The following is a 27,238-nucleotide window of genomic DNA, read 5'->3' as shown; positions in this document are numbered from 1 at the left end:
TTTAATGATGGAAAATAGCGGTTGTAAGTATATATTAAATAGGATGGGGCTGATACTAGAGCCCTGTGGAACTCCAAAGTCCACTGGTGTGGTCTCTGAGATGAAGGAACCCATGGTCACCCTTTGGTGTCTTCCCGTTAGATAAGAGCGCAGCCACTGTAGTGCTTGGCCCCCAACCCCAACCTCCGTCGGCCGTCGCAGCAGTGTTTCATGACTCACGGTATCGAATGCGGCTGACAGATCTAGGAGCACCAAAACAGCGGTGCTCCCTTTGTCAGCCCGCATCCGCAACGTGTCCAGCATGGTGACTAATGCGGACTCGGTTCCGTGGCAAGGGCGGAAGCCGAACTGGTCCCTGTCCAGCAAACGGTTAGCCTCTAGATAACTCGAGAGGGATCTGCTCACCGCCTTCTCCAAGATTTTAATAGGGAACGGGAGGAGTGATATTGGCCGGAAGCTGGCAGGGACGGTTGGGTCCAGGGTTGATTTTTTGATTAGAGGGGAGACCAAGGCCAGTTTCCAACTATCCGGGACCATGCCCTCTGCCAACGACTGATTACAGATCTGGCGCAGCCAGGGGAAGGTCGAGTGACCCCCAAAGCTTCCAAACCTTCTGGGGCAGTGGGTCGAGGGGGGAACCTGACGAGATGCTGTGTGCCGTCTTGATAAATGACTCATCTGAGAAAGATGGAAAAAGGGTTAGAGAACAATCACCACTTGGCTTCTCGTGGTGCGTTCCTTTCCCAGAGGCATCAGCTACTCTATCAGAGACCCCGAAGAGGTCCGTGATCTTCTTCACCTTGTCCTTAAAGTAGGTAGCAATATCATCGCATAACCTCTTGGAGGGTACTACTTTATTTTCGAGGCAGCTAGGGGCCGATAGGGAGTTCACTATTCTAAACAGTTCCCTTGCTCCATTTGGGGCAGACGCTATAGAGTCAGCGTAGAAGCTCGCTTTGCGATCCAGGATAAGTTGCTTGTATCTACTCTGTGCGGATTTCAGCGCCGCTTTATCCCTGGCAAGAAGCCCCTTCCTCCATTTCCTTTCAATCTGCCTACAGAGCTGTTTTAACTGTCGCAGGTCATCATCGTACCAAGGCGCTGATGGTCTGCTCCTGACTCTAATCCTCTTCTTCGGGATTAAAAAGTCCAGTTCGTTAGTTATAAACTTATGGTAGGCATTGTAATTATCCTCCACTGATCTGGAGGTTAGGAAAAGACTAGCTGTGGGGAGAGTCAACCGTGATCCGGTTTTGGCCAATCTGACCCAGTTTCTACCCTCTCTGTATGTTGCCGTGGTTTCAGATTGGCAAGAGGTAGCTGGTAGCAGTATCTTAAACTGAATACAAAAATGGTCTGTCCAAATAAGCGGGTGAGCGCCTAAAAGTTCGACCTCCGTCTTATTTGCGAACAGATCCAGTATGTGGCCTTTTTGGTGGGTGGGAGATGTAACTAGCTGGTGGAGGCCAAGGCCAAGACAGGTAGCCGTTAGATCCCTCAACTGGTTCTTTGTGCTTGCGTCCTCCCGCCAGTTAAAGTCACCTAGGAAAACCATCTTAGAATGTGTGAGTGCAAGGTTGATGATTATATTCAAAAGAGGTTGCGTTGGAGTGTGCAGCCCCGGTGGACGATAACAGAGCAGGCCTGTAAGTAAGTTCCCTCTGTCGCCTTGTAGTGAAAAGGCCATGACTTCGATCCCCTCAATCGCCTCCGTATGTAACAGGCTCGGGCGCAAATTCTCCCTATAGATTAGTCCCACCCCTCCTCCCTTACCGCCCTGTCTGGGTTTATGTATAAACTTAAAACCCTCTGGACAGGCGGAGCCAATCTCCACAGCTGCATCTGCTCTAGCCCATGTTTCTGTGAGGAAGAGCGCATCCAACCGCAGATCTTCTAGTAGCAGTGCAGTTTCAGTGTGATGCTTAACTAACGATCTGCAGTTCAGCAGAGCACATTTGAGTGTGCCTGGCTCTTTCAGAGGTCTCTTGCCTGCTCTAGGTACTGAATTGCAGGGTTGCATAGCACCCTTGCTCTGAGTGGGTACAGTGGGGGCCATCCTACCTCCTATATCCAGGAGCTGTAGTCTGGTGTACCGGCGGCGTCCCTCAACGTCGCTGGCAGGAGCTTGAGCCATCCTATGCTCGTCCGGCACGCTGCGCGCTAGCATTTGGCCTCTTTTATGTCCTGCCCCCTTGTAGACCCGGTGCCCCTGGTAATATGGCGCCTGGCTTCGACCTTCCTGCCTATTCCAAGATGGCGCTTGACAAGCTGCAAAACGCGATGTAAGGCAAGGGGGGTCCCGCTCAAGCAGCAGGTGAGAGAGTAATTTTTATAGTGCAAGTATGCGGATGTGCAGAAGTAAAAACCACTTTTTTAAAACACACAATTAAAGAGTTAAAATCGGGATCAATCCTCTGTCCAAACCCCGAGTGAACTCTGTGCAAATAGCAATAGTTAGCAGCAAAACGATATTCTTTTTAAAAGGACTAAGCAATAGCTGCCCCCGAGCGGCCTCTCGGCTACTCAGCAGAGTATGTCTTCGTCAGGTAGGCCTGCGCGCTAGCATTTGGCCTCTTTTATGTCCTGCCCCCTTGTAGACCCGGTGCCCCTGGTAATATGGCGCCTGGCTTCGACCTTCCTGCCTATTCCAAGATGGCGCTTGACAAGCTGCAAATCGCGATGTAAGGCAAGGGGGGTCCCGCTCAAGCAGCAGGTGAGAGAGTAATTTTTATAGTGCAAGTATGCGGATGTGCAGAAGTAAAAACCACTTTTTTAAAACACACAATTAAAGAGTTAAAATCGGGATCAATCCTCTGTCCAAACCCCGAGTGAACTCTGTGCAAATAGCAATAGTTAGCAGCAAAACGATATTCTATTTAAAAGGACTAAGCAATAGCTGCCCCCGAGCGGCCTCTCGGCTACTCAGCAGAGTATGTCTTCGTCAGGTAGGCCTGCGCGCTAGCATTTGGCCTCTTTTATGTCCTGCCCCCTTGTAGACCCGGTGCCCCTGGTAATATGGCGCCTGGCTTCGACCTTCCTGCCTATTCCAAGATGGCGCTTGACAAGCTGCAAATCGCGATGTAAGGCAAGGGGGGTCCCGCTCAAGCAGCAGGTGAGAGAGTAATTTTTATAGTGCAAGTATGCGGATGTGCAGAAGTAAAAACCACTTTTTTAAAACACACAATTAAAGAGTTAAAATCGGGATCAATCCTCTGTCCAAACCCCGAGTGAACTCTGTGCAAATAGCAATAGTTAGCAGCAAAACGATATTCTTTTTAAAAGGACTAAGCAATAGCTGCCCCCGAGCGGCCTCTCGGCTACTCAGCAGAGTATGTCTTCCTCATGAGGTCATAGGATCCTGCTTCTGACCCAGAGAGGGTCAGAAGCCTGTCTCTGCAGTTACCAGAGAACAGTTCCCACAGGAGTGCCCCCCAGAGAGTTTTCTTTACTCTTCTGATTTCACAAGCCCTCTCAAAGGCTGTGAACCATTTGGTGATGTCATCACCTTCCTCAAATTTAGGGACAATCCCTTTGGGGATTTTAAGGTCAGAAGTTTCCTCCCTATCCTTGTTTTTATTATTGCTGCCACCATTGATGGGTGCTAAACCCATATATCTCCTTTCTTTTTCTAGAGCCAGGAGCCTGGACTCTAGCTCTAATCTTTTGGCCAGCCTTACAAGGCTGTCCTCTTCACTGGTGGGTCCCCCAGTGATCTCTCTGGTACCAGAGTCACTTGTGTGATCTCTAGGTCCCCAGATGCTAATTCTTGGATTGAAGGGTATGGGGGCCCTCTCCTCCCTAGGGAATAGTGTGTGGAGGGGTTATTATCCACCTCCTCTTCTTCCCCTTCCTCATCTGACTGGCCATCACCATGTTCAGATGGGTGGTCCATAGCATACTCAGCCAAGAGCTCCTGGAGCCCTAGTTTGGTTGGATGCAGGCCCATTGGTATATTTTTAAGTTTGCATGGGGACCTCAATTCCTTGAAAGTCAAGTATAAGTAACGTGTGAGGTCGAGCTCCTCCACCAGGTCCATGTTATTATTTTCATTAATAGCTGGGTTTGTTTGAGTCATTCTAACCTGACCGTTCTAATCCTCTACCCTGACTATAGTGACTTTTATTTTTCTAAAATTCTAATGGGACTTAGGGAAGGGCCCTAGCAAGACTTTTAGTATTTTTGGAAAAGACCAATCAGAATTCTAAAGGCAATTTTAAGAGTTCTGTCGTGTGATCAGATGGTAACCAAGTAGTTCAACAAATGCAAGTTTGTATCCCACCGCTGATCCACCAATGTGAGAAAGTGGCTCTGTATATACTGTTCCCAAATAGGTACAGGGTGTACAGAGTCCACAGTCCCCAGAGGTTTGGCAGAGGCTAAAGTTAGATATAACCTTACTCTCTAAAGTGGTAGCTTGGTCGAGCAGTAAGGCCGTATCAGAGGACAGTGTAAAGCGTTTTGTTGCACACACTCAGTCAGCAAATGGTCTCACACACTCAATAACTGAACTCTAGGCCAATGGTTTATATATAAAAAATATATGCTTGTTTTATTTTAGAACCAACAATAGGTATTAAAATATACTTCCTCAGAATAATATGCTTTATATAGATACTTTTGCAATATGCAATTGACTTTTGTAGAAAGTTACAAGTGGTTGCAATAAGCAACACAATTTTAAACACAATAATGCATTGAGTTCAATGGAAGTTTCAAGTTATTTGCAACAGATTACTTTTAGGATTACTTTTCGAATTCCAGGACTGGATCCTAGATTCAGTCCTGGGTCAGTACTTGGAATCAAGTGATAAAAGTCGACTTAATTACTGTGATGATTTTTAGACAATATTTTGCTTTTAAAAGTTGACACTTCGAAAATATTTCATAGAAAACAGTCAATGATTCCTTATGGCAGAAAATTCAAGTTGCAGGTATAGTATGTTCTTGTTACTTTTGTAATCCAGTACTGGGTGCCTAGACTCAGTACTGGGACCTTTATCCAAAACAGGTAAGTAATTACGTTTTCAGAAATTATACGATTTTTAAAGAATATTTCAAGTTTGCAGAAATTGACACTTAGAAGAAATTTCACAGAAAAACAGTCAATGATTTCCTATGGGAGAAAATTGGGTTACTGGTAAGTACAGTTGTAAGTATTTTTCAGAGTCAGTGCTGGGCACCAAGATCCAGCACTGGGAGCTCATCTAATAGCAGGTAAGTATTTTCGTTTTCGTTACTCGGCTGATTTTTGGTGAATATTTAAAGTTTTGAAAAGTCCACACACAAGAAATTTCAGGAAAACCCAGTCAATGTTACCCTATGGAGAAAATTGAGTTATCGGTTTAAAGGTAAGTACTCGACTGGCAGAGTTAAGGTTCTGGGCATAGACTCAGAGGTCTCCTAGGGACAGGTAGGTACAGTTGGTTCACCCTCAGCGGCGCAGGGGCGGCCGGGTGCAGAGAGCGTTAGGCCCAATGTTATCCTATGAGAGGTAGGGGTCTAGGTTGGTGGCTGCTGACTAGCAGGCCACGCGGCTGTGGGAGCTGGGCTCCTGGTCACTTACTCAGGGCAAGTGGTGAAGTAGATAGGTGTAGAGGTTGCACTGCCAGGGCCAGTCAGGCGGCTGGGTGCAGGGTGCTTTTGAGCCTTCGGGCGCGCAATTGATTTCAATGGGAAAGCTCCGGTTTAGAAAAAGACTGCAAGCTCGGCGACGTAGATTCTTCAGGTGCCACCACCACTTCGAGAGGTAAGTTGGGTAGTTGGAGGATAGGTAGGTACCCCGGGATTGGGCACAGGGGGCCGCGGGGCGCCGGGTGCAGGGGTGCCTTTTGGTGTCGGGAAATCTTACCCTCTGTTGATCGCTGTTGGGGGGCACCTGGTTCTGAGGCTGCAGGCTTCTTCAGGAGTGTCGAGGGGGGTCCTTGGGTGCCGGACTCGGGGTCACAGTCGCCATGGGGTCGTCCTCGGGGTCTTTGTTTACTCCGGCACAGGCCAGGCTTGGCGGGTGCAGAGTGTGCTGGGTTCGTGGTTCCGGGCTGCTGGCAGGGATTAGAAGTAGATTTTGAGTAGAGCCTCTACTCATGGGAGTCCCAGGGGGCTTAGAGTCAAGGGGTAGCCAGGTCCTCCGGGGTTTGTGAGGTTGCTGGCCACAAGAGATGCCGGGTTGGAGCAGGAGAAGGTTCGAGGGTCGACAGGCCGGTAGGGCTGGGGCCAAAGCAGTTGGTGTCTTCCTCTTCTTAGCAGCTGCAGGGCAGGTCTTCTATCTTCTAGCTCTTCTTCGGATTTCGGAATCTGGAATCTGGGGAAAGAAGGTTCGGGGTGCCCCTAAATACTAGATTTAGGGGCGTTACAGGTAGGTGAAGGGCAGGAACCTATGGGTCCCTGTCATGGGGTGGGTACACCCCCTATCCTGCCTCTCTCCTGTGGGAGGGGGGCAGTAGCCTAGTCCTGATTGGGCAGGGCTTCCCATCTTCAAGATGGCGATAGCCTGGAGATGTGCTTCACCTCGCCTCCCCCACCTGAGGAGTGGGGTTGGCAGGCTGGCACATCCCCTGTCCTTATTTGGGGTTTCCGGCCAAGCTTCCCGCCAGAGTGGGGGGTTGCAGTGGCCTGGGGAAGCTCAAAGAGGCAGCATGCCTTTGAAGCTTCCCCCTGCCCATCCTGGGGGAGGAGATTTAGCACCTCGCCCAGGATGTGCATTGTTGCAGGCCCAGGAGAGCAGGGGCTCTCCTACCCAGGGGTCCAGCAACATGTCTGCTGTGTGGCAGCCTAGGCAGCCTCAGAACAGACGTCGATTGTAGGTTAGGTTTTAGGGGGCATCTCTAAGATGCCCTCTGGGGTGCTTGGTACATTAAATCCCACACTGGCATCAGTGTGTGTTTAATGTGCTGAGAAGTTTGATACCAAACTTCTCAGTCTTCAGGGTTGCCATTATGGTGCTGTGGAGTTCGTGTTTGACGAGCTCTCAGCACCATGTATTCTTAAATGGCAGCACTGCACTTACAGTGCACAGGAATGGACCTGGGTACTGTAGGGGCACAGGGCTCCTGCTCCTGTGCCCACACCACTGACATAGGGCACCCAGCTAGAGGGGTGGCTGATGTATGCCATGGCAGTGTAGGTGGTGGGCATGGCACACAGGAATGTGTGCCATGTCGACTCTTTGTTTTGTCTTGTACCCAGACACCCAGCCTGCAAGGGTACAGGGCCTCTAAGGGTGGCACAATGAGTGCTGCAGCCCTTAGAGGCCTTCCCTGGTCACAAGGCCCTGGGTACCTAGGGTACCATTTACCAGGGGCTGACATGGGGCCAGGGTTTGCCAATTTGTGTTTTGTGTTTTAGGGAAGGAACATAGGCCCTGGGCACCTGATTGGCAGGAGTCCAGGGCACACTCAGTCAAAGTACATTCAGCAATTAGGCAAAAAGTGGGGGCATACCATGCAAGAAAGATGGCATTTTCTCACACCCCTACACTATCCAACACTTACCTTACGGTAGGCCCAAAAGTATTATGCGTTGTAATGGTATGCGTTTAATGGAATGCGTTGTAATGGTAGTTTAAAAAAAATGCGTTGTAACGGCATGCGTTGTAAAATCATGTGATGTAATTGTAGTTGCGATGTAAAAACCACGTTGTAAAAGCATGCATTGTAATTGTTTGCATTGTAACGCCATATCTTCGAGAAAAGCTGGAGCAGACTCTGGATCTTTATTATTTTCTTCCATGCAAAGTATCCGGAACTGTAGCTGGAGTATTCATTAACTTGCGACCTTCCCACCTCAAAAAAAAAAAATTTGGTGTGGCTCTTACAGGTCTCCAAGGTTGCTCCTTAAAGTTGTAAAGGAAGGAGTAGTTTCTTACCTGTAACTCCAGTTGTCTTGTTGGGGTATTTCCGTGATAGTCATAATCATGTGAATAGTCCCGCACATGTGCGTGGACACCGGAGCACTTTATTAGATATATCTTCTTAAGTTGTCATCTTCTGCCTTTCTTCAGGAAGGCCTGTATGGACACTTAAGAGATAAAAAGACAATAATGCAGCCTAAGCAACTAGGCTACACTGACCATTTCTTCATCTTGAAGTGAAAAAAGATAGCCTGTTTAACTTTACATTTAGTAATTTTCTGAGTTTTACACATAGAAAACTCTCCTTCACAAAACTCCTTTTTTCATGATAGAGATGAAAAGGAATGGATAGAGAAGCCTCCCATAGGCTGCCGTTATGTGTCTGCAAATGGGTACCTTGCCTTTAAGAGTTTCCAGAAACCTTCGGTATCCCATGAGGCACAGCCAGAGGCATTTACTTTCAGTTCTTTTTGAAGGCGTAAAGAAGCAGAGCCTGCTTAGTCTTGGGGACATCTGAGTCTGCCACAGGGGAGGAGGGCGGGTTGCTTACGACAATCACGGATATACCCCTACAGGAGAACTGGAGTTACAGGTAAGAAACTACTCCTTCTCTTGTAGGGGATTTCCATGTATAGCCATAATCATGTGAATAGACTAGCAAGCCCATCCCCAAAACAACTCACCAGCAGTGGCAGAACAGAGAACAACCGCACTATTGTGCAAATAGATTTCGAAGTGAAGCATGCCCAACCTGAGCATCTGCCCTAGCATCAGTGTCATGGCAGTAGTGCTTAGTAAATGTGTGGACTGACTTCCAAGTGGCAGCCTTACAGATTTCCGAAATAGGGATGCTACGAAGTAAAGCCGCAGTACCTGCTTTACCTCTGGTAGAGTGAGCCCTATGCTTACTAATCAAAGGCTTGTTAGCTTTCTGATAACACAGCTGAATACAGGAAACAATCCACCTAGAAATGGATTGTTTGGAGGTAGCTAGACTAGTTTGGACCGAGCCATAGATTACAAATAGCTGGTCTGACCTCCGGATATCCTTAGTCTTGTCCAAATAGAATTTCAAGACTCTCCTAACATCAAGAGAATGAAGCGACCTCTCAGCAGGAGAAGATGGATTCTGAAAAAATGTAGGCAGTGTAATAGTTTGGTTTACATGAAACTCCGAAACAACTTTAGGAAGGAACTTAGGTTTGGTCCTCATAACTACCTTAGAGGAATGAAAGACTGTATAAGGTTATTTACAACATAAAGCCTGAAGTTCACGGGCAGACGTAATGGCCACAAGGAAAGCCGTCTTCCAGGACAGATGCTGAAGAGAAGCCTTATGAATGGGTTCAGACGTGAAAGGACTACATTCAGTTCCCAGGGAGGCGAAGGACGCCTAATGGGAGGAAACACTTTCTTCAATCCTTCAAAAAAATCTCTGATGACTGGGATTTAAAAAAAGGAAGTTTATGAAGGACATTTCCTATAAGCAGTTAAAGCTGCCAGATGAACTTTGATCGAAATGAACTGAAGGCCAGATTGAGCCAAGTATAATAAGGAAGGATGACATCTTCCTTACAGGAAGTAGGATCCAAGTCCTTAGAAGCACACCAGATGCAAAATCTCTTCCACTTATACGCATAGGACGTGCGTGTAGATGGTCTTTTGGCCTCTTTCAATATATCCATACAGTCCTGAGGGAGATTCAAATGCCCGTACTGTACTAGCTCAGGAGCCATGCCGCCAAATTCAACGACGAGAGGCTGGGGTGCACCATTTGTCCGCCGAACTTCATCAGAAGGTCCGGCCTGCACGGCAGAAAGAGATGTGGCAAGAGAGACCGGTGGAGTAGGTCTGTGAACCACCACTGACGGGGCCACTTCGGAGCAATGAGGATCATCTTGGCCCTTGATTGTGAGAGCTTGATCAGCACTGTCGGAATCAGGGGAATTGGCGGTAAAGCGTAGAGAAAGCCGCCTGACCAATTGATCCATAGGGCATTCCCCAGAGTCCCTGGTTGGTAAAACCTGGAGGCGAAGTCGAGGCATTTGCTGTTTTCTGCGGTTGCGAACAGATCGACTTCTGGAGTACCCCATCTTTCGAAGATGTCTTGCACCACTTCGTCGTTTAAGACCCATTCGTGGTTTTCGTGAATGAGTCTGCTGAGTGCATCCGCTTGAGCATTCTGAACACCGGGAAGGTGAGTTGCCGTGATGGTCAGGTTCCTGGCTAACAGCCAGTGCCAGATGGCCTGGGCTTCCTGAGACAACACTCGAGATCTGGAGCCACCCAGCTTGTTGAGGTAGAACATTGTTGTCGTATTGTCCGTCTGGACAAACAGGGAGCTGGTGTGAAACGACGGCTGGAGTGCTTTCAGCGCCACTATGATGTGGTACTTGGTCTCTATCGGGGACCACGTGCCCTGTATCTGACGGTGGTCTGAATGTGCAACCCCTCCGTGGAGAGAAAAATCCGTCACTATTGTTTGCGTGGATATCTCTTTGTGGAAGGGAATCCCCTGAAGAAGATTGCGTGGAAAACACCACCAGCGGATGGACTGACGAGCCTGTTGCGACAGTTGAATCCTGTCTTCCCAATCCCCAAGTGAATGGTCCCACTGATCCTCCAGACATTCCTGCAGGGGTCTCATATGGAGGCGTGCATTCGGAGTGAGGAAGATGCAGGAAGCCATCAAGCCCAGGAGAGACGATACTTTCCTCACCGTTGGTGAGGGCATGATCATGAGAGCCTGAGCCTTCCGAAGGATCGATAAGCGTCTCTCCTTCGAAGGACACACGTTTGCTGTGCGTGTCGATAGTGGCTCCGTGGTACTCCGTGGTACTGAAGACATTGTACAGGAGTCGAGACAGACTTCGTGAGGTTGATGTGTAGTCCCAAACGAAGTAAGAGATTGGAAGTCCGATTGAAATGCAGTTGATCAACCAGATACGGGTAGACGAATACTTTGTTCCTCCGCAGATGCGCAGCCACCACTGCCATGCATTTTGAAAATGACCGAGGCGCTGACTTCAGGCCGAAAGGCAGCACGGAGTATTGATAATGGTTGTTGCCCACTGTGAAACGCAGGAACTTGCGATGTTTCCCCGCTATGGGCACATGAAAATATGCGTCCTGAAGATTTATTGTGCATAGCCAGTCTCCCTGATGAAGTTGAGGGTAGATCTGATGCATAGACAACATCCGAAATCTTTTGCTCCAAACCCATTTGTTCGCTTGTCGTAAGTCGAGAATGGGTCTGAACTCGTTCTTGTCTTTCTTGCAAACTAGAAAGAACCGTGAATACAGGCCTGTTCCTTTCAGTCCCAGAGGAACCGGTTCTATCGCCCTTTTCTGTAGGAGGGTGTTGGCCTCCTTCTGCAACTCGCGCAGCATGTATCGCGATCGAGTTGGAGGGATTGATGGAGGAGGGCTTGTAAAACGTATCGAGTATCCACTGCGAACAATATTCTGCACCCAATTGTCCTGAGTTATTTTCTGCCACTCTGCCAGATGTTCTTGGATACTTCCCCCCCACCGGAGTGGACAACGGACGAGGGGGAAGAACCCCTTCAGGGCTTGGAACCAGCAGGAGCCTTGTTCTCCTGTCCAGACTGCTGGTTAGATCGTCCTCGCTGTTGGCGTTTCTGAAAAGGCTGAAAAGACCGCTGAAACTTCTGCTGTTGATTGGACTGGCGACCCTGAGACCCTTGAAACCTCTGAGAGGAATAACGACGCTGGAAAGGGCGGAAGGTCTTTCGTTGTTCTTTAGGTTTCTCCAAACCTACAGCCTTCAAAGTCTCACATTTCGGTCTTCATGCGGGCCATCTCGTCGCCTGAATGAAAGCCAAAGAGAGTCATGCCAGAGAACGGGAGATTGGAAATGCATTGTTGAGCCTTCAGAGATGTGAGACGAAGCCAACCATGTCACCGTAGAGCAATACCATATCAATACCCGTGGGCTGCCAGGAGCGAGGTATCCACTGCAGCGCTGATGACTTGATTAGAGACCAGCAGGCCCTCATTCACAATCACCTGGAAGTCTTCCCTCCTGTCTCTGGGTAGGAGATCCACAAATTGTTGAAGGGACTCCCACAATGATCTATCGTAACGGCCCAGCAAGGCAGTAGAGCTGGCCGCCTTCATGGAAGTCGCCGCGGTGTTACATGTCTTTCTACCCACCGAATGCAGCTTACGGCTCTCCTTATCCGGTGGCACCGTGGAAGTCGGAGCTGTAGCATGCTGTTTCTGTGCCGCCCCACCACTATGACAGACTCCGGAGTGGGGTACAGACGAAGGAAGGCAGGGTCCGACTCCGGGGGCGATATTTCTTCTGTAACCTGGAAGGTGCAGATTTTATAGAAGACGGCGTCAAGAACAGTTCCATAGCCGGTTCCTCCAAACCCGGCACAAACGGAAGCAACGGACGTGATGTTTGTCTCTTCTGTAGAGTTACAAATATTACAGAGGTCGACTGCACAGGATTAGACAGGGGAATGTTCAGTTTCGAAGCCCCTCTGACCAGAACCTCCTGGAAATATCATCGAGGGGACAGTCCGAGATAGTAGCAGAGTACCTCCCCGTACTCGTGGAAGATGTAGACCTGGTATGCCGGGACCGAGACCTGTCGTAATGGCGACAACGTGATCTTGTGGAAGACCGGTGGCGTCTATGTGAACGATGTCTCGAGCGAGACCGTGTTCTCGGTCGTCTAGGTTCCACAGGGCGCGTAGGCTGAGGAGCCACGGGCCCAGGCTGAGGAGGCGGTGGTGGAAGAATCGGTGGAGGAAGCAGAGGAGGCGGAGGTGTGGCCGGAGGTGGAGGAATCAGTGGCGGCTGAGGTGTTTCTGGTGGGGCCACCGGTGGAGGAGGAGCAGGAGGCGACCTAGATGGTGAGTAGGTACGCGAATACTGCGAACTTGGCGAAGAGACCAACCTCCTTCTTTTACGAGCGGGCCGTGAGGAAGGGACTCTGGACTCCCCATCAGTCCCCCTCAACGTCGATCAACTGCTCAACGTCGAGCGTCGATGTCGTCTGGAACGCGAAGTCCCTGTTGACGACGATAGGCTCACAACGGAGCGGGGCCCGGAACGGGACCTCGACATCAAACTACGGTATCGACCCCTCAACGTCGACCTTCTCTTCGATCCTCTCCTCAACGTCGACCGTCTTGTATACATCGATTTCCTCCTCGACGTCAATCTTCGCGTTGACGTCGAAGGTGATCGGCAACGACGCTTCGGCGACTACCGCCGCTTGTGAGCCTCAGATCTACGTCGATGATGCCTCGACGGCGATGTTCGCTGCGTCGACATCGAACGCGGGGAAACCCGCGAAGGCGATCTTGCCGTTCTTCTCCTCGAGCCCGGAGTCGACAGAAAGCATATCGTGGTCATACCTGCTCTCAACGTCATCGTCGCCGTCCTCGACCGGGACCGGCGTCGTTTTTCTGTCGATTTTCTGCTGGGGAGCCCCCCAGAGGTCGAAGCATGGGACTTGGTAGAGGACTTACCCTCTCCTTTCCCAGAGGCTGAAGAAGCTGCCTTCTATCTCCTCTGCTCCAACCCTTGGAGCCAAATCTTCTCCCTGTCACGCAGGGTGCACCTGGACAAGGTCTTACAGATGGAAGAGGTGTCAGGCACATGAGACACAGGCAAACACAGAATAAAAACTCTGTGAGAATCAGACTTGGCCTTCTTCCTAACGCAGTCAGGGCACTTGTCAAATAGAGATGGCATTTTGACAAGAAAACTGCAGAAATTCTGCCAAACAACTACAGTAGAAGTTAGATAAAGGCCAAAGACGTCGAGTGAAACTGCAAAAATCCAAATAGAATCACTAAATTTGAAGAAATACCAAAAAAGGTAGAGCTCAATGCTACAGGCTCCTGCTAGCAGGAGCCGGAAAAAAGAACTGAAAGTAAGTGCCTCTGGCTGTGCCTCATGGGATACCGGGGGTCTCTAGAGACTCTTAAAGGCACGGTACCCATGTGCAGACACATAATGGCAGCCTATGGGGGGGGGCTTCTCTATCCATTCCTTTTCATTTCTATCATGAAAAAAGGAGTTTTGTGAAGGAGAGTTTTCTGTGTGTAAAACTCAGCAAATTACTAAATGTAAAGTTTTTTCACTTCAAGATGAAGTAATGGCCAGTGTAGCCTAGTTGCTTAGGCTGCATTATTGTATTTTATCTCTTAAGTGTCCATACAGGCCTTCCTGAAGAAAGGCAGCAATGACAACTTAAGAAGATATATCTAATGAAGTGCTCCGATGTCCACGCACATGGGCGGGAATATTCACATGATTATGACTATCACGGAAATCCCCTACAAGAGAAACATTATATCTGTGGTCTTCATTGGAATATTAAATTTCTTCTGAGCTTTTTCCATAAGAGAATTAAATATGGAAATATCATCTGTCTGATCTGGAGGACGGGTGCATCCTCTCCTTCCTTTGTGGTCTCAATATCATCTTTTATAACATCTTATCTTTCATCATCTTGTGGAAGTTTACCATCTTCCTCGTCAGAACATATAGATTAGTTGCAGCCATCATAGGCCATATCTTCAGCGGTTAGTGGGACCAGTGACCTCTGAACAACTCTAGGTGATTCTCTTAGAGGTGGAGGAGGTAGTAGCGACTACTGTGGAGGAGGTTTATCTGGTAAAAGATTAGGTTGCTGTGGATTGTTAGGTGGTTGTTGTGGCAATAACTTTTGAAAACTTGCAGTCCTTTGCTGCAATGCAGATAAAAAGTCTACTGGCACCTGAACTACTTCAGGCTGTCTGCATTGGTAGTAAGATCTTGAAGCATGAGGAATATAATCTTGCTGGAAATCAGAACCTGAAAAATATTGGTTTCCTCCAAGTCCTCTCCAAAATCTGGGACATAATTCACATTAAGTTGTGTTGGAGGCAAACACAGTTGCTTGCCTCCTCTTTCTTGTGAGATTGTAAAATCTGAACTAGTGGCATTGTTGATATCTTCAATAATGAAAGTAGAGATCCTAAAAATGTATTCTTTGATAGTGGCGTCGTCAATGGCACCAAGGTCATTAACAGAAGTGTTTCCACTGTCAACGGTGCAATTGTTGACAGTTTAGCTGTCGACATCAACGATGATGGTCTGGTCGTCAAAGATCTTGTAGATGACGACTTTGACTGTAACATTGTCGACGATGTAATTTCAAATTTTGTGCACTTCTTCAGACAAAAAAACAAACAAAAAAAAAACCTTTTGCCAGCTGACGTCTCTCCTCCACTTTGGTCCCTTTCCATGCCGCCTTCTCAACTTCTGCGGAAGCAGAAAGACTCCTTCCCCTAAGCCAATCACAATGCTGCAATGCAGCATTATGACTGGTCTGAGCGCCATGGTTCTGCCATCAGACGGTGAATGGAAGCCTTGGGCATGTTCCTCACCAGGATGTGTAATGCAGCCTGGTGGGGAACATACAAAGTGCGAATGACTGTTTTTTCATGCCCACTTAGGGAGTGCAAACCACTCCTCCCCCTGTGACCCCAGCCCGACCCTAACCTAGCCCGTAGTGAAAAATAAAATGATATTAACGAGTTATTATCATTTTATTTTTCCTTTCTCCTGCTCTCAGAGCAGTGGGGAGATGCTCCTCCGCCTTAGCTGAGAGCCGCCCCTGCATTCAAGGTTCACTGAAAGGTCAGAGCAGAGCTCTGTCAGGGGACTCGCTATCACGTGTGGTAGAAATCTGAGCTATGGTGGTCTCTAGGGGGAGTAGGCGAGCCTAATCTTCCACCATATTGGCTGCAGTTTGGGTTCTTTCAAATGAAACGGATGTGCTACTACATATACAATGTTGTTTTAGGCATATGGGCATTTTACACTGGGGATTCACAGCCTGACGATAGGGAATGATTTAAGCATGTGAATATATAAAAGATTTAATGTTGAAAAATGTAACTATCTGCTTCTTGATTACCGTCAGGTTCATGGACGAACTAGAGTCGCATATTGAGTGATTGTGATTAGGCACTATGAGAACAAACAAAAATGATGTGTGGGAAAAGATACAAATGTTTTTTTTGTAGGGAAAACACTAAATGAGTCCCTACATGTGGGAACCTACCTAGTCCCCAGACGTATTTTTTCATTAACTGGGCACTCGCAAATCTACCCCAAGTTAACTTTCAAATCGAAACTTTATATATGCTGGAACACACGTAAAACACATCAAACAAATAACAAAAACAAAATAATCATCAATATTTCCTGATTCCTTCCTACCCATACAATCTAATGACGGTTGCGAAAAACACAACAATTCATGCGCAATCAGTGTGGGAGATAGTCCTGAACACACATGGGAGGATTACTTCCAACCTCCACACAGTCCCAAAGTGTGTATCCAGGTGTCTAGCATGTGACTTTTAATCAGTCAGACTCCTCCAATTCATAAAGTCAGATTGTGATTAGGCACTAGGCACAACCAGAAGATGCTGTGAAGTTCAGACACGGGTATTCACTTAAGATGCTGACAGGATGTAACCCGTGAGATTTTAGGAAGTGACATTTCACTAGTCAGCTGAATAAGCACTTTTCTTATAATCTTAGATGATTTTGTGAAGCCAAAGAAGGCATGTGTCATTAAGGCACAGAAATAGGAACGGATGCCAGGTGGCAACATATATGGGGTGGGGATGGCACTTTTAGGGTGGGTGGAGTCATTACTGGAATCATGGGCCACTATCTGGAGGCACTGGAGAGCCACTGGAAAATGCTTCTAGATCATCTAGCAGTTGTGAATATTTATAAGGTGAGAATTCTATGGGGAGAACAATCCATTAGAAAGGGGAGTGCCACAAAAAGCCCTTACCAACCCCGAGGTGGAGACAGAAACTTCCTAGCCTTGTCCTTGCTGGAGACCCATCTGCTGATGACTTTGTTGAGGCACAGAACATTCTCTGTCCCACGGAATTTTTACTCTTCAGTGTCACCAATTTTCTGGAAGAGTGTGGAAACTGGGCTGGTGGAAGACGTGGGTATCTGTTATACATTTTTTGCCCCATAAAGGGCACATCTCAATTTATGGAGCCATGGATGTTGTGTTTTGAAATGACATGAAAATGAAAAAATTTAAGAAAGCCCGATCAAAGGCAGTTGAGAAATGTTAAGGGCTTTAAAGGATAACAAGTGAAGCACAGTTAAAGTGTAACTGGAAAACTTTCTTTTTGTGTAAAATTGTCTGTGACCCTATTTAGGGGTCCTCGCTCTGTCAGTGTGGGCTGTGTCCTCGGGAAGAGTAAGATCTGAATTGTCTAGCTTTAAAAGAAGTACCTGTTACTAGATGGGTATGTAAAACAAAAAAATAACATTTTTCTTGCAAAGGTGTTCTGAGATCTCACTATCAGGTGGAGCTATTCGGTGTTCATACATTCAGTAGGGATCCTGTAAAATAAGGATCCAAGCCCATGCAAACAGAGGCACTACACATTTACAGTCAAAGCCAACCCTTCAGGAGGCCCCCATTCAGCCCAAGGCTAATTATTAGATGTGAAATATAGGACAATCTGGGGCCCCTCATCATATTTTTCGGGAGGGGGCATCATAATCAGTAACTTATCCAAGGGAAACAAAGAACTAAAATCATGCAAACACAGACGTGTACAAAAGCATCCCAACTTCCAGTTAAAAGTTGCTCAAACACACATTATGAGGAGGCTGAAGCAAATCCCTTTGATCCCTGAGCTCAGATCACATTCAAACCACACAAATATATTATAAAAATGCACGACAAAAACTTTTGAAAATATGTCTTCTGTCAGATGCTGCACAAACATGCACGTACATCGTCAAAACCTATGCACGTAAGCATACAATCCTACAGTCACACCATGTGCAAGCACAAGGGCATACACGTAAATTGTGCAGATAAACACATCCACCTTCTTAAACTAACACACACGCACACGTGCGCAGATACAGCTTAGGGATCTTAAAAACAAATCCTAGCCCCTTGAGCCCTTGGCCTGGGTGTACCTTCAGATACTGAATGTCTTTGGAGCAGCTCAGCTCCGGGAGTCCAGCTGCCTTCATGAGGGTGAAGAGGTGCAGGAAGAGCTGTCCATGCCGGCGAAGGATGCTGTATGCCTTCTCGCAGTAATCGCGGAACCTGCGAGAGAAGAACAGAGAAATGGAGGAAGCTACCTAGAACAACAGGCACTTTAAGTTACAACTAAAGTAGGCAATTTCCAACTCCTACATGCGCCAATGCCCTCTGGATCTGCTCAACAGAAACTGTTCCTCGGAGTGGTTACGGGCACATCCTCAGTTGTACAATGGAGCGCTGCATCACATTAGAAAATCAGAGTCTCTCAAAAAGAAGAAATAAAGAAAAAACACACCAAAGCCACTAAGTCTGGCATTATTTTCTCACTGAAAAATCTTGGCGTGTTGAGCACATACATGTTTTGTGTTTCATTTTTTCACCTTGTTCTCTAAGGGGCTTATTTGAAGAGGTAATGCATGTTTCAATGTGGGAAAGGGAGCCCAAGACTACAGCTGTGGTGGCAAGAAACTAATAATTAGAAAAGGATGACGCTTTTCAGAGACAGTCACAGTGTTAAAGTGAAAGAGCAAAGACAGTGCTCGAAAGACAATCTTTACAGTTGCAGCAAATAAGGAATATGCAACGTGCACAGTTATTGTGCTACTTGTCTGTTTAAGCTATCATAATACTTATAAATGCTTTCTTGAAAACGAACAATCTAATGTGTTTATTTGTGACAGTTTAACAAGTTTAAAAATATACAATACAATTCTGCCTGACCCCCTTGGTAAGGATGTCTTAATTTTATAAATTGTTCTTTCAAAATCGGCCATTGCATGCTCTTGGAGACAATTAGATATCAAGGAGTAAACAAGAGCTCGCCAGAATAATCACTGGTCATTAAGAAAATGCTTGTCTCTTATATATATATTTTTTTTACAGAATTCATTTAAATCACGGAGCTAAATCTATTTTAATCGGGATCCAATAAAGTGAAAGTTGTTATCCTATCTTAGCGCTTGCTTACAGCTGGAATGCACTGGTCCTCAACAAGCGTTGTGCTTAAATAAACAGGTTCAATGTTTCCTAAGTCAAGGTGAGGGATTGTGTATAATGCCAAGCCTTCCTAGAAGGCCAGTGTTTTATTGCATTAAAAGGGTTACAGAAGGCTGGCCCGTAAATGTAAATTTAACAGTGGACAAAACCTTAGTAACACCATTTTAGATTAAAGTGTTCAACTTCTGCAAAATGTAAATATTTTATAATGGAATTTGAAAACATTAAAAGAGAGAATATCTTATCGCCCAAATGTAGAAAGGGACCTCACCCCCCCACCCCGTCCCCCCCACTGGGTAAATGGAAAACTGAACTTGACAGATGTATGGGGGCGGAAATAGCAGTGTTTCTAGCTCGGGGCTGCCCCAATAAACATAGGAAAATTTGGACCCGGTGGGCGTCATATCGTGGAATAGAGCTTCCCCCCCTGCCACTCACAGACCCTTTATAAACGACTCTATATACCAACGATCACCGACCGGAATATCCCGCATTGTATGATAATAGATCATTCTGTTGATGTATCATATACACATGTCTTGAGATCTAGTACTGTCTGTAGTTTGTTTAAGTTATACCACCTGCATGTTCGACAGGTATTGAAAAATTATTAAATTGTCTGAACTTCAGCAATGTAAGTTTTTTCTCTCCTACAGGTCATTGTAGGGCTGTCGCCCAACTTTCAAATGAATAACTAAATAGAAATTGTGTTAAAAAAATAAAAGAGAGAATATGTAATAATGTAGATAAAGGCTTGAGTTGAGCTGTTTTATTTGACAAAAGGAGACATGGAAATGTGGTACCTCTGTGTGAACAAATGATAAATGTGTCAGTAGAACAAGCTACTTAGCTTTGGTAACAACCTTTCTGATGGATATTATAGCTGCCGATTTTTCACTTTGAATTCCCTCAGGGAGTCCTAACTGCATCTGCAACTTTTCCTAACAATTGCTCCTGCCCGCCAATAACTGGCACCATCGTACTTCACGGTGGGCTCAACACTTCCAAAAGCAACGTCATTGAGCTATATATAGGTGCCACTCCGTACGCTGATGTCCATTTTCCATTGAAACTATTCTGTGCCCTCAAACGTGGATCATTCATATGAGAGAGAGAGAGAGAGAGAGAGAGAGTGTGTGTGTGTGTGTGTGTGTGTGTGTGTGTGTGTGTGTGTGTGTGTGTGTGTGTGTGTGTGTCTGTGTGTGTGTGTGTGTGTTAACTTGGGACCTTTTTAGAAACCTAGAGGTCCACTCCTCAGAACAGGGAGCAGGAAGTGTGTGGATGCTCACTCTGCAGTCAGATAGAGTACCTATTTCAAAGAGATATATCAAAGATAAGTAACTTGATTTACAAACAGGCACTTTTAACGTCACATATGCCACTTTTTGAATAAATACCAAAAGGTGAAGGGTCTGAGGAGTGGATTTACTCCACTAAGTCCTGCAAGACCAAGCAGGTGAAACATCGTTCAAGCGGGCTTAATTGTCAAGGTGTATACTGATGCCCATGTAGCAGTTTGGCAGATATCCACCACCAGAACGCCTCTAGCCAATGCAGCTGTGGCAGCCCTGGCTCTGGTGAAATTACCCTGAAGGCCCTCAGGAGGCTCCTTCTATTCCAGGGCATAGCATATTTCTATGCACAGAACGATCGACATAGACAAGTTTCATTGTTCAACCGTCTTTCTCTTCTTAGAGTTGGCAAAGCCGATAAAAGCTAAGGGCTCTTTTTAGGTCCAACAGAAGAGAGTAATGGACTGTCCCTCGAGCAAGGGTGACCCCCCCCCTTACCTTCGGTAAAAAGGAAGCATAAGTTTGCAGTGCCAGCTTGTCGGGGCATACAGTGGTATACGTAGGCTGCACCGACAGCACCTGCAACTCAATGACATGATGCCCTAGTAGTAATTCCAATGAGGAATACTGTGTTCAGCAATCTGAATAAGCAAATGGGCATAGGCAATGAGGTTATGCCCATCAAGAGCTCACGGACCGAGATACAATAAGGCCCCAATGGGGCATAATGAAGAACAATAAAGAGAAAATGTATGCAAACCAGTCTGAGAGGCATCACAACGTAGAAAGACAGAAATGACAGATAAAAAATCTTTAACCGTGTTGGTAGCAGAGCTTTGCCTGGAGAGGGTCAACCTGATGGTCTCCGCACCACACCACAGGCACCGTGTCACCAGGATAGCATTCACTACTTCTGCAGGCAGACCGGATGCCTATAGTTGGTGCTTCTCAATCGCAATCGAGGGAGGTTTCGTTTTTAAATTAAGGGGCTAAACCCATTCCTATAGTGAAGACTGGAGGGCTTACTAAAAAGGTAGACGAATCGGAGCACAAATGCTCTGCTGAGTACGTTGGAGTACCACACTCTGCTGGCCCGATCAGAGGTGGTTAGGAAGAATTGAGTTTGATCCTTCCTAACCTTCATAAGAACTTTGGGCAGAGGTGGGAAGGCATACAGGGGACTGGATCCAACAGCATGCAGAAATGCGCTTTCATAGGACAATCTTGAGGCGAAACTCCAGGGTGCACTAATCACAAAACTACATGAAAAGGACTATCCAAAGAACACCCCTTCAACCTCCTCCGGATGCAGATGCAGATGCCATTTGTGGTCCTCCAGATGACATTCTGCTGAGCATGTCCTCCTAGCCATTCATCGAGTCTGCCAAATGACTGGCCCAAACAGATTCCTTTGGAGGTTGTGCCACTCTAGAGCTGCAGCGCTGCCAGGTACAAAGTCCAAGCTCCACAACCGTACTTTGCCCTGCTAGCAGTAGTATCACATGGCAATTGTACAACCCGTCAAGATCTAACCCAGATTTCCCATGTTCGATGGGAGGAAGGCCTTCAAAGCTAACTAAATGGCACAAAATGCCATAAGTTTGATGCAGTACTTCTGCTCCACTGGAGACCACAGGTTTTGGATTTCCACCTCTCAAAGGTGATCGCCCCAGCTCAGAAACAAGGCATCTGTCACTACTGTGAGCTCTGGATGGGGTAGAGAGAACGATCTCCACACATAAGGTTGGTGTTCAACAGCCACCACTGAATGCCCGGGATGCCTCTTCTAAGAAACATATGTTGTCTGAGAGGCAATTCAAGTACTGCACCCACTGGAGGCGGATGTTCCACTGCAAAGCCTGCATATACCAGGGAGTATGAACGACCTGCAGGATGTAAGAGGGCAAGAAACCTCAGAGCAGTTCCTGAGAGAATCCAGGAGTGAGAGCAAAAACATCTGATCATAACCTGAATTCCTTGACTCATTGCTGGTATGGAATGGCCTTGAATGCTACCATGTCCAAGATGGCACCTATGGAAGTAATTCTCTGAGTAGGTTGTAGATGGGATTTTGCCTCATTGATGGAAAAATCAAGAGATGACACCAGGGTGACAGCTTTCTCCAGGTGGTCTAGGACTCACTGCAGTGAGCATGCTTTCAACAGTCAGTTGTAGATATATGGGAATACGCATATCCCAATGGGCTGCAACCACTGTGAACACCTTTGAAAACACAGTGTCCTGAATTGAGGCCGGAGGTAGGATGGTAAACTTTACGTTTTCCGACCCCACCATGAACCGAAAGAACCTTCTGTTGGACTGCAGGATAGGACATGAAAGTATGCATCCTGCAAGTCAAAGGACACCCTCCAGTTTCCTTGATCCAGTGCGGAAGAGCCTGGGCCAAAGTCAACATCTTGTACTGGTTCTACCCAAAAAAATGGAAGGCCTTTTTAAGCCAGCTCCTTTGAGAACTGCATGGGGTCAAAATGTCTGCGATGATGCTGGGCCCTTTAAATCAGTGCCTGCATGTGCCACCTAGCATTGCAGAAGAGGAGAATGCGCAAGGCCAAGAAGCTTCAGAGACATCCTCACCAGGAGCCAGGACCAATCCCGAAATATCTAGATCATTACATGAATGTCTTGGTCTTGCTGCTGTGTAAGAAAAGCCTTGAATATCACTGCATCCAGGATCGCCTCAATGACTGGAAGCCTCTGTTAGGGAAACACATGTGACTTTTGCTTGTTTATGGTGAAATCCAACATTATTAGGTGTTCCACCACCATCAAGAGATGGTCTACGACTGACCGTGACAAGCCTATCTTCAGCAGCTTGTCATTGGGGTTATTGTATACGGAAACTCCCAACCTCCAAAGATAGGCTGCGACCACTGTTCTGGCTGTTGTGAACAACCCAGGAGTGGAGTTTAGGCCAAAAGGGAGCACATCAAATTGAAAGTGTTCCTGGGCCACCTTTAACTGAAAGTAACGTCTATGGAACTGCATGATGGGTATATGAAAATACATGTCGTGCAAGTCCAGGACACCATCCAGTCTCTGGGTCCAGAGCAAACAGTTTCTGAGAAAATTTCTAGCATTTTGAATTTCGTCCTTCCGCAGGAAGGCATTCAGGGGTGAAGGTTCAAAGGAAGCTTCAGGTCCCCGTCCTTTTTTGGGACGAGGAAGCATATTAAATAATCCTAGAGTTTCTCCAAGTCCGGTACCCACTCAATGGTAAGACATGCACCTCTGGAAGTATAGAGAGAAGCTCCACCAAATGTATTCTGATATGGGAGGAATGTGGAGTGGAGAGAAAACAAGAGGCAGGGTGTAGCCCTTATGGGCAGTCTAACACATATCTGTCGGATGTGATGGATGGCCAACGTTGGGGAGGAAAAACTGAATGCTGCCTCCCACAGGTTGTGTGTACCACAGAGAACAAACTAAAGTGGTTTGATGGTTGTTGTAGCAGTGGAAGAATAGTTGGAGGATCTGACCTGTCTGCTGCATCGCAGACTGGGAAGCTCGCCACCGCGGATAGGCTAACCCCCTCTGGAGGAGGCAGCTTCTCCTCTTTCCTCCTTCTTCCCCTTTCTCTTCACTGGGGTTCAGAACCAATAGACCTATCACGTTGGGCATCAGGGAATGGCATGGACCATGTGTCTGGAGTTGGAACTTGTACCGGTGTTCGCACAGGTCTGGTACCAGGACCCATGGTGCGGAGGGTGTCTGGAGAGACTCTGGAGGCAGTGAGCAGACTGGAGTCCGTTGCACCTCCATGGCACCCACGGGGACACCAAAGGGAGCCAAAAGGATTCTAAAGGTTTGCAATACCGCCTACTTATTTGTGCTTGCGTTCAGACTTTGGCTTACAAGGAGATTTTGAGCAGAATGTAGATAGGCTATGGAATAACCTTGTGATCCAGACTATGTCCGGGCCTGCAACCTAGAATTGGACAGGACCTGTGTGAAGACTGTGACTCCTTATGCCTGTCGACGAACAATTTCACTTCCTGGTCTCTAATCGTCTTCCGTAACACAACTTTGAAATATGATCAGTGACTAACATTTGCTTGTGAGAGTCCGAGCACGTCTTAAAGCCTGTCATTTGTGGCAGGGTGCATTTCTCCCAAGTACAATGTTTTGGCAGGATTTCAATACGGTCAGGTCAGAAAACCAATAGAGCTAGAAGTGGAGTTCTGGGTCTGCATTGGAAACCACAGAAAGAAAGAATGGATGTCAGTGTGCATGTGTGGCGTTTAAATTTAGCCCTGCTGCATCACTTCTAGGGTGGTATGGGTCATTCACGGCACCGCACAATGCCACCTGTCAAAGTGCAGGAGCACTGCTGCTGTAATTCTCCATATCCAGTTTGGCGGCTGGGGAAGTTATACAAGTGCGGAATCTGCAGTCAGATAGTATTCATCAGAAAAAACTAATTCTGCCTCCTATCGGCCGTCCATGACCATGGAAGTGGAAATCAAAGTGCTTTTGATGCAGTCATAGCAGGTGAGGAGGAGAACTGCTGTTAGCTGATACCACCATAGGGCTGTACTAGTCTTTGTGCAGATTTGCATGGCCTGCTTCAGGCCATAGGCGAGACCCCAAGAATGCCCTTTAAACTTTCTGTGTTGCTGGTCGAATTGACATACTACGGATAGCAAACCTATAGAATGGGCTGTAGCACGATTGTCTTTGAAGTGCTCCAACAGAAACCATGCTTGTCGCCAAAAAAGCATTGCTTTCATGTTCCTAGAAGAATCCTATGACGTACATTTAAGTAGGTCGCCTAATCACCACACTGGTGCCCATGAAGCAAACTGAAAGTCCTCTGTGTTAAGATTACCCCTCAACACATATTTAGTCACATCCTGTTTGTCTTCAATTGTTTGAGTAAAAGCCTTCCTCAATTAGTTGGGAACAGCCATCAAGATCCTGATGGCCATTTCCAAAGGGTACTTGTACAGCACCCCAACAGACACTACTCAGGGACCTCAAAACCAAACTGGCAGAGAAGAACAAGTTACTTACCTTCGGTAACGCTTTTTCTGGTGGATACAGTGTCTGCCTGTGGATTCCTCACCTTGTGAATATCCCCTGCGACAGCAACATTCGGAAACTTTTGTAGCAGTCCACGCCGATGAGGTCGAAGACGACGTCACAGAGGCACGGCTCCGCTCGCGACTCCGCTGACATCACCGGCTCCATAAGAAGACCTCGTCGGCGTGATGACGTCAGTTCCGCCCCTTTTTTCCGTGCCTTCGAGGCACACGGACGGACTGACAGCAATATATACACAGTATATAATATACAAGCAACACACATAGTGTGGAGAATAAATAGAAAGGCAAAAGAAATAACACAAAGCCTTCGACAGAAACAAAACACATTTTGAAACACCACTAATAGAAGTGCAGGTGTAGAAGGATGGACAACGGGGAGGCGGGTGGGTCAGTGAGGAATCCACAGGTAGATACTGTATCCACTAGAAAAAGCGTTACCAAAGGTAAGTAACTTGTTCTTCTGATGGATACATCTGCCAGTGGATTCCTCACCTTGTGAATAGATTCCACAGCAGTCCCCACTCCCGGAGGAGGGTGTCCACCCTTCTATACCAGAAAGTCCTGAAGGACGGAACGAGCAAAGTGTCCGTCCCTCCTCACCTCGGTGTCCAAGCAATAATGTTTTGCGAAGGTGTGGAGGGAGGCCCAAGTTGCCGTCCTACAAATGTCCTCCACAGGAACCCCCCTAGACAAAGCAGAAGTGGAAGACTTTGCTCTAGTGGAATGAGCTCTCAAACCCTCTGGAGGTTCCTTACCAGCCAGGGAGTAGCATATCTTGATGCACAAGACAATCCGTCTGGAAAGGGTGCGCTTGTGCACCGCTCGACCTTTCCTGCAGCCAACAAAGCCCATGAAGAGCTGGTCACCAACTCTGAAGTCCTTTGTCCTGTCCAGGTGGAAGCTCACCGCCCTCTTAGGGTCCAAGCGGTGAAGTCTCTCCTCCTCCTTGGAAGGGTGAGGGGGAGGATAGAAGGAAGAGAGGGTAATGGACTGCCCCAGATGGAAGGGAGTAACCACCTTAGGCAAAAACGCAGCCCTGGTCCTGAGTACCATTCTTTCAGCATGAATGGTCAAAAACAGGGGTTTTGAACTTAAAGCTTGAAGCTCACTTACCCTCCTTGCCGAGGTAATTGCAATGAGGAAAACCGTCTTAAAAGACAACAGTCTCAAGGGACACTTGTGTAAGGGCTCGAAGGGAGAACCCATGAGATAAGTCAAGACAAGGTTTAAGTCCCATTGAGGCACAATAAAGGGAGTAGGAGGAAATCTGTTTGTGAGGCCCTTAAGAAAACGATGAACAATAGGTGATTTGAATAATGACAGCTGATCCGGCAAGCAAAGGAAAGCCGACAAAGCTGATAAGTATCCTTTTACAGTAGCCACAGCAAAGCCTTGCTGAGCAAGAGAAAGGGCAAACTGTAGAATGTTAGATAGACGAGCCTTCAAAGGATCAATTGACTTCTCTCCACACCAGAGAACAAATTTAGACCACCTATAGGAATATATAGATTAGATGGAATGACGTCTGGCAGACAAAATTACATCTACCACATCAGGTGGGAGAGAAAAAGAATTCAGGTTGCCCCGTTCAATCTCCAGGCATGAAGGTGTAAGCTCTGGAGGTGGGGGTGTAGAACCTGCCCCTCCGATTGCGAGAGGAGGTCTGCCCTCAGAGGGAGACGGAGCGGAGGGCACGAGGAGAGGTGGAGAAGATCTGTGTACCACACCCTTCTTGGCCAATCCGGGGCGATCAAAATGACTTGGGCCCGGTCTTGGCGAATCTTCCTCAGACCCCGAGGAATCAAGGGTATGGGAGGAAACACGTAAAGGAGTTGTGAGCTCCAATCTATCTGAAACGCATCCCCCAACGCTCCCTGCATTGAATACTGGAGACTGCAGAATGACAGGCAGTGAGCATTCTCGTGAGTGGCGAACAGGTCCACCCGAGGAGTCCCCCACATCCGAA

General features: G+C 47.2%; 1 protein-coding gene across 7 annotated transcripts in view; it reads right to left on the bottom strand.

The window, feature by feature from the left end:
* Positions 1–27,238, bottom strand: part of PIK3CD (phosphatidylinositol-4,5-bisphosphate 3-kinase catalytic subunit delta) — a 671,014-nt gene that overhangs the window by 37,861 nt on the left and 605,915 nt on the right. For all 7 annotated transcript variants that reach the window (XM_085609767.1, XM_085609777.1, XM_085609774.1 and 4 more), the window contains one exon: positions 17,852–17,984. In XM_085609767.1, coding sequence (XP_085465893.1) covers positions 17,852–17,984 — 133 coding nt within the window. The remainder of the gene's footprint in view (positions 1–17,851; positions 17,985–27,238) is intronic.

Source organism: Triturus cristatus, chromosome 1_2, assembly GCF_964204655.1.
Source record: "Triturus cristatus chromosome 1_2, aTriCri1.1, whole genome shotgun sequence".
Classification (NCBI taxonomy): Eukaryota; Metazoa; Chordata; class Amphibia; order Caudata; family Salamandridae; genus Triturus; species Triturus cristatus.
This window is presented reverse-complemented; position numbering and strand designations above follow the sequence as displayed.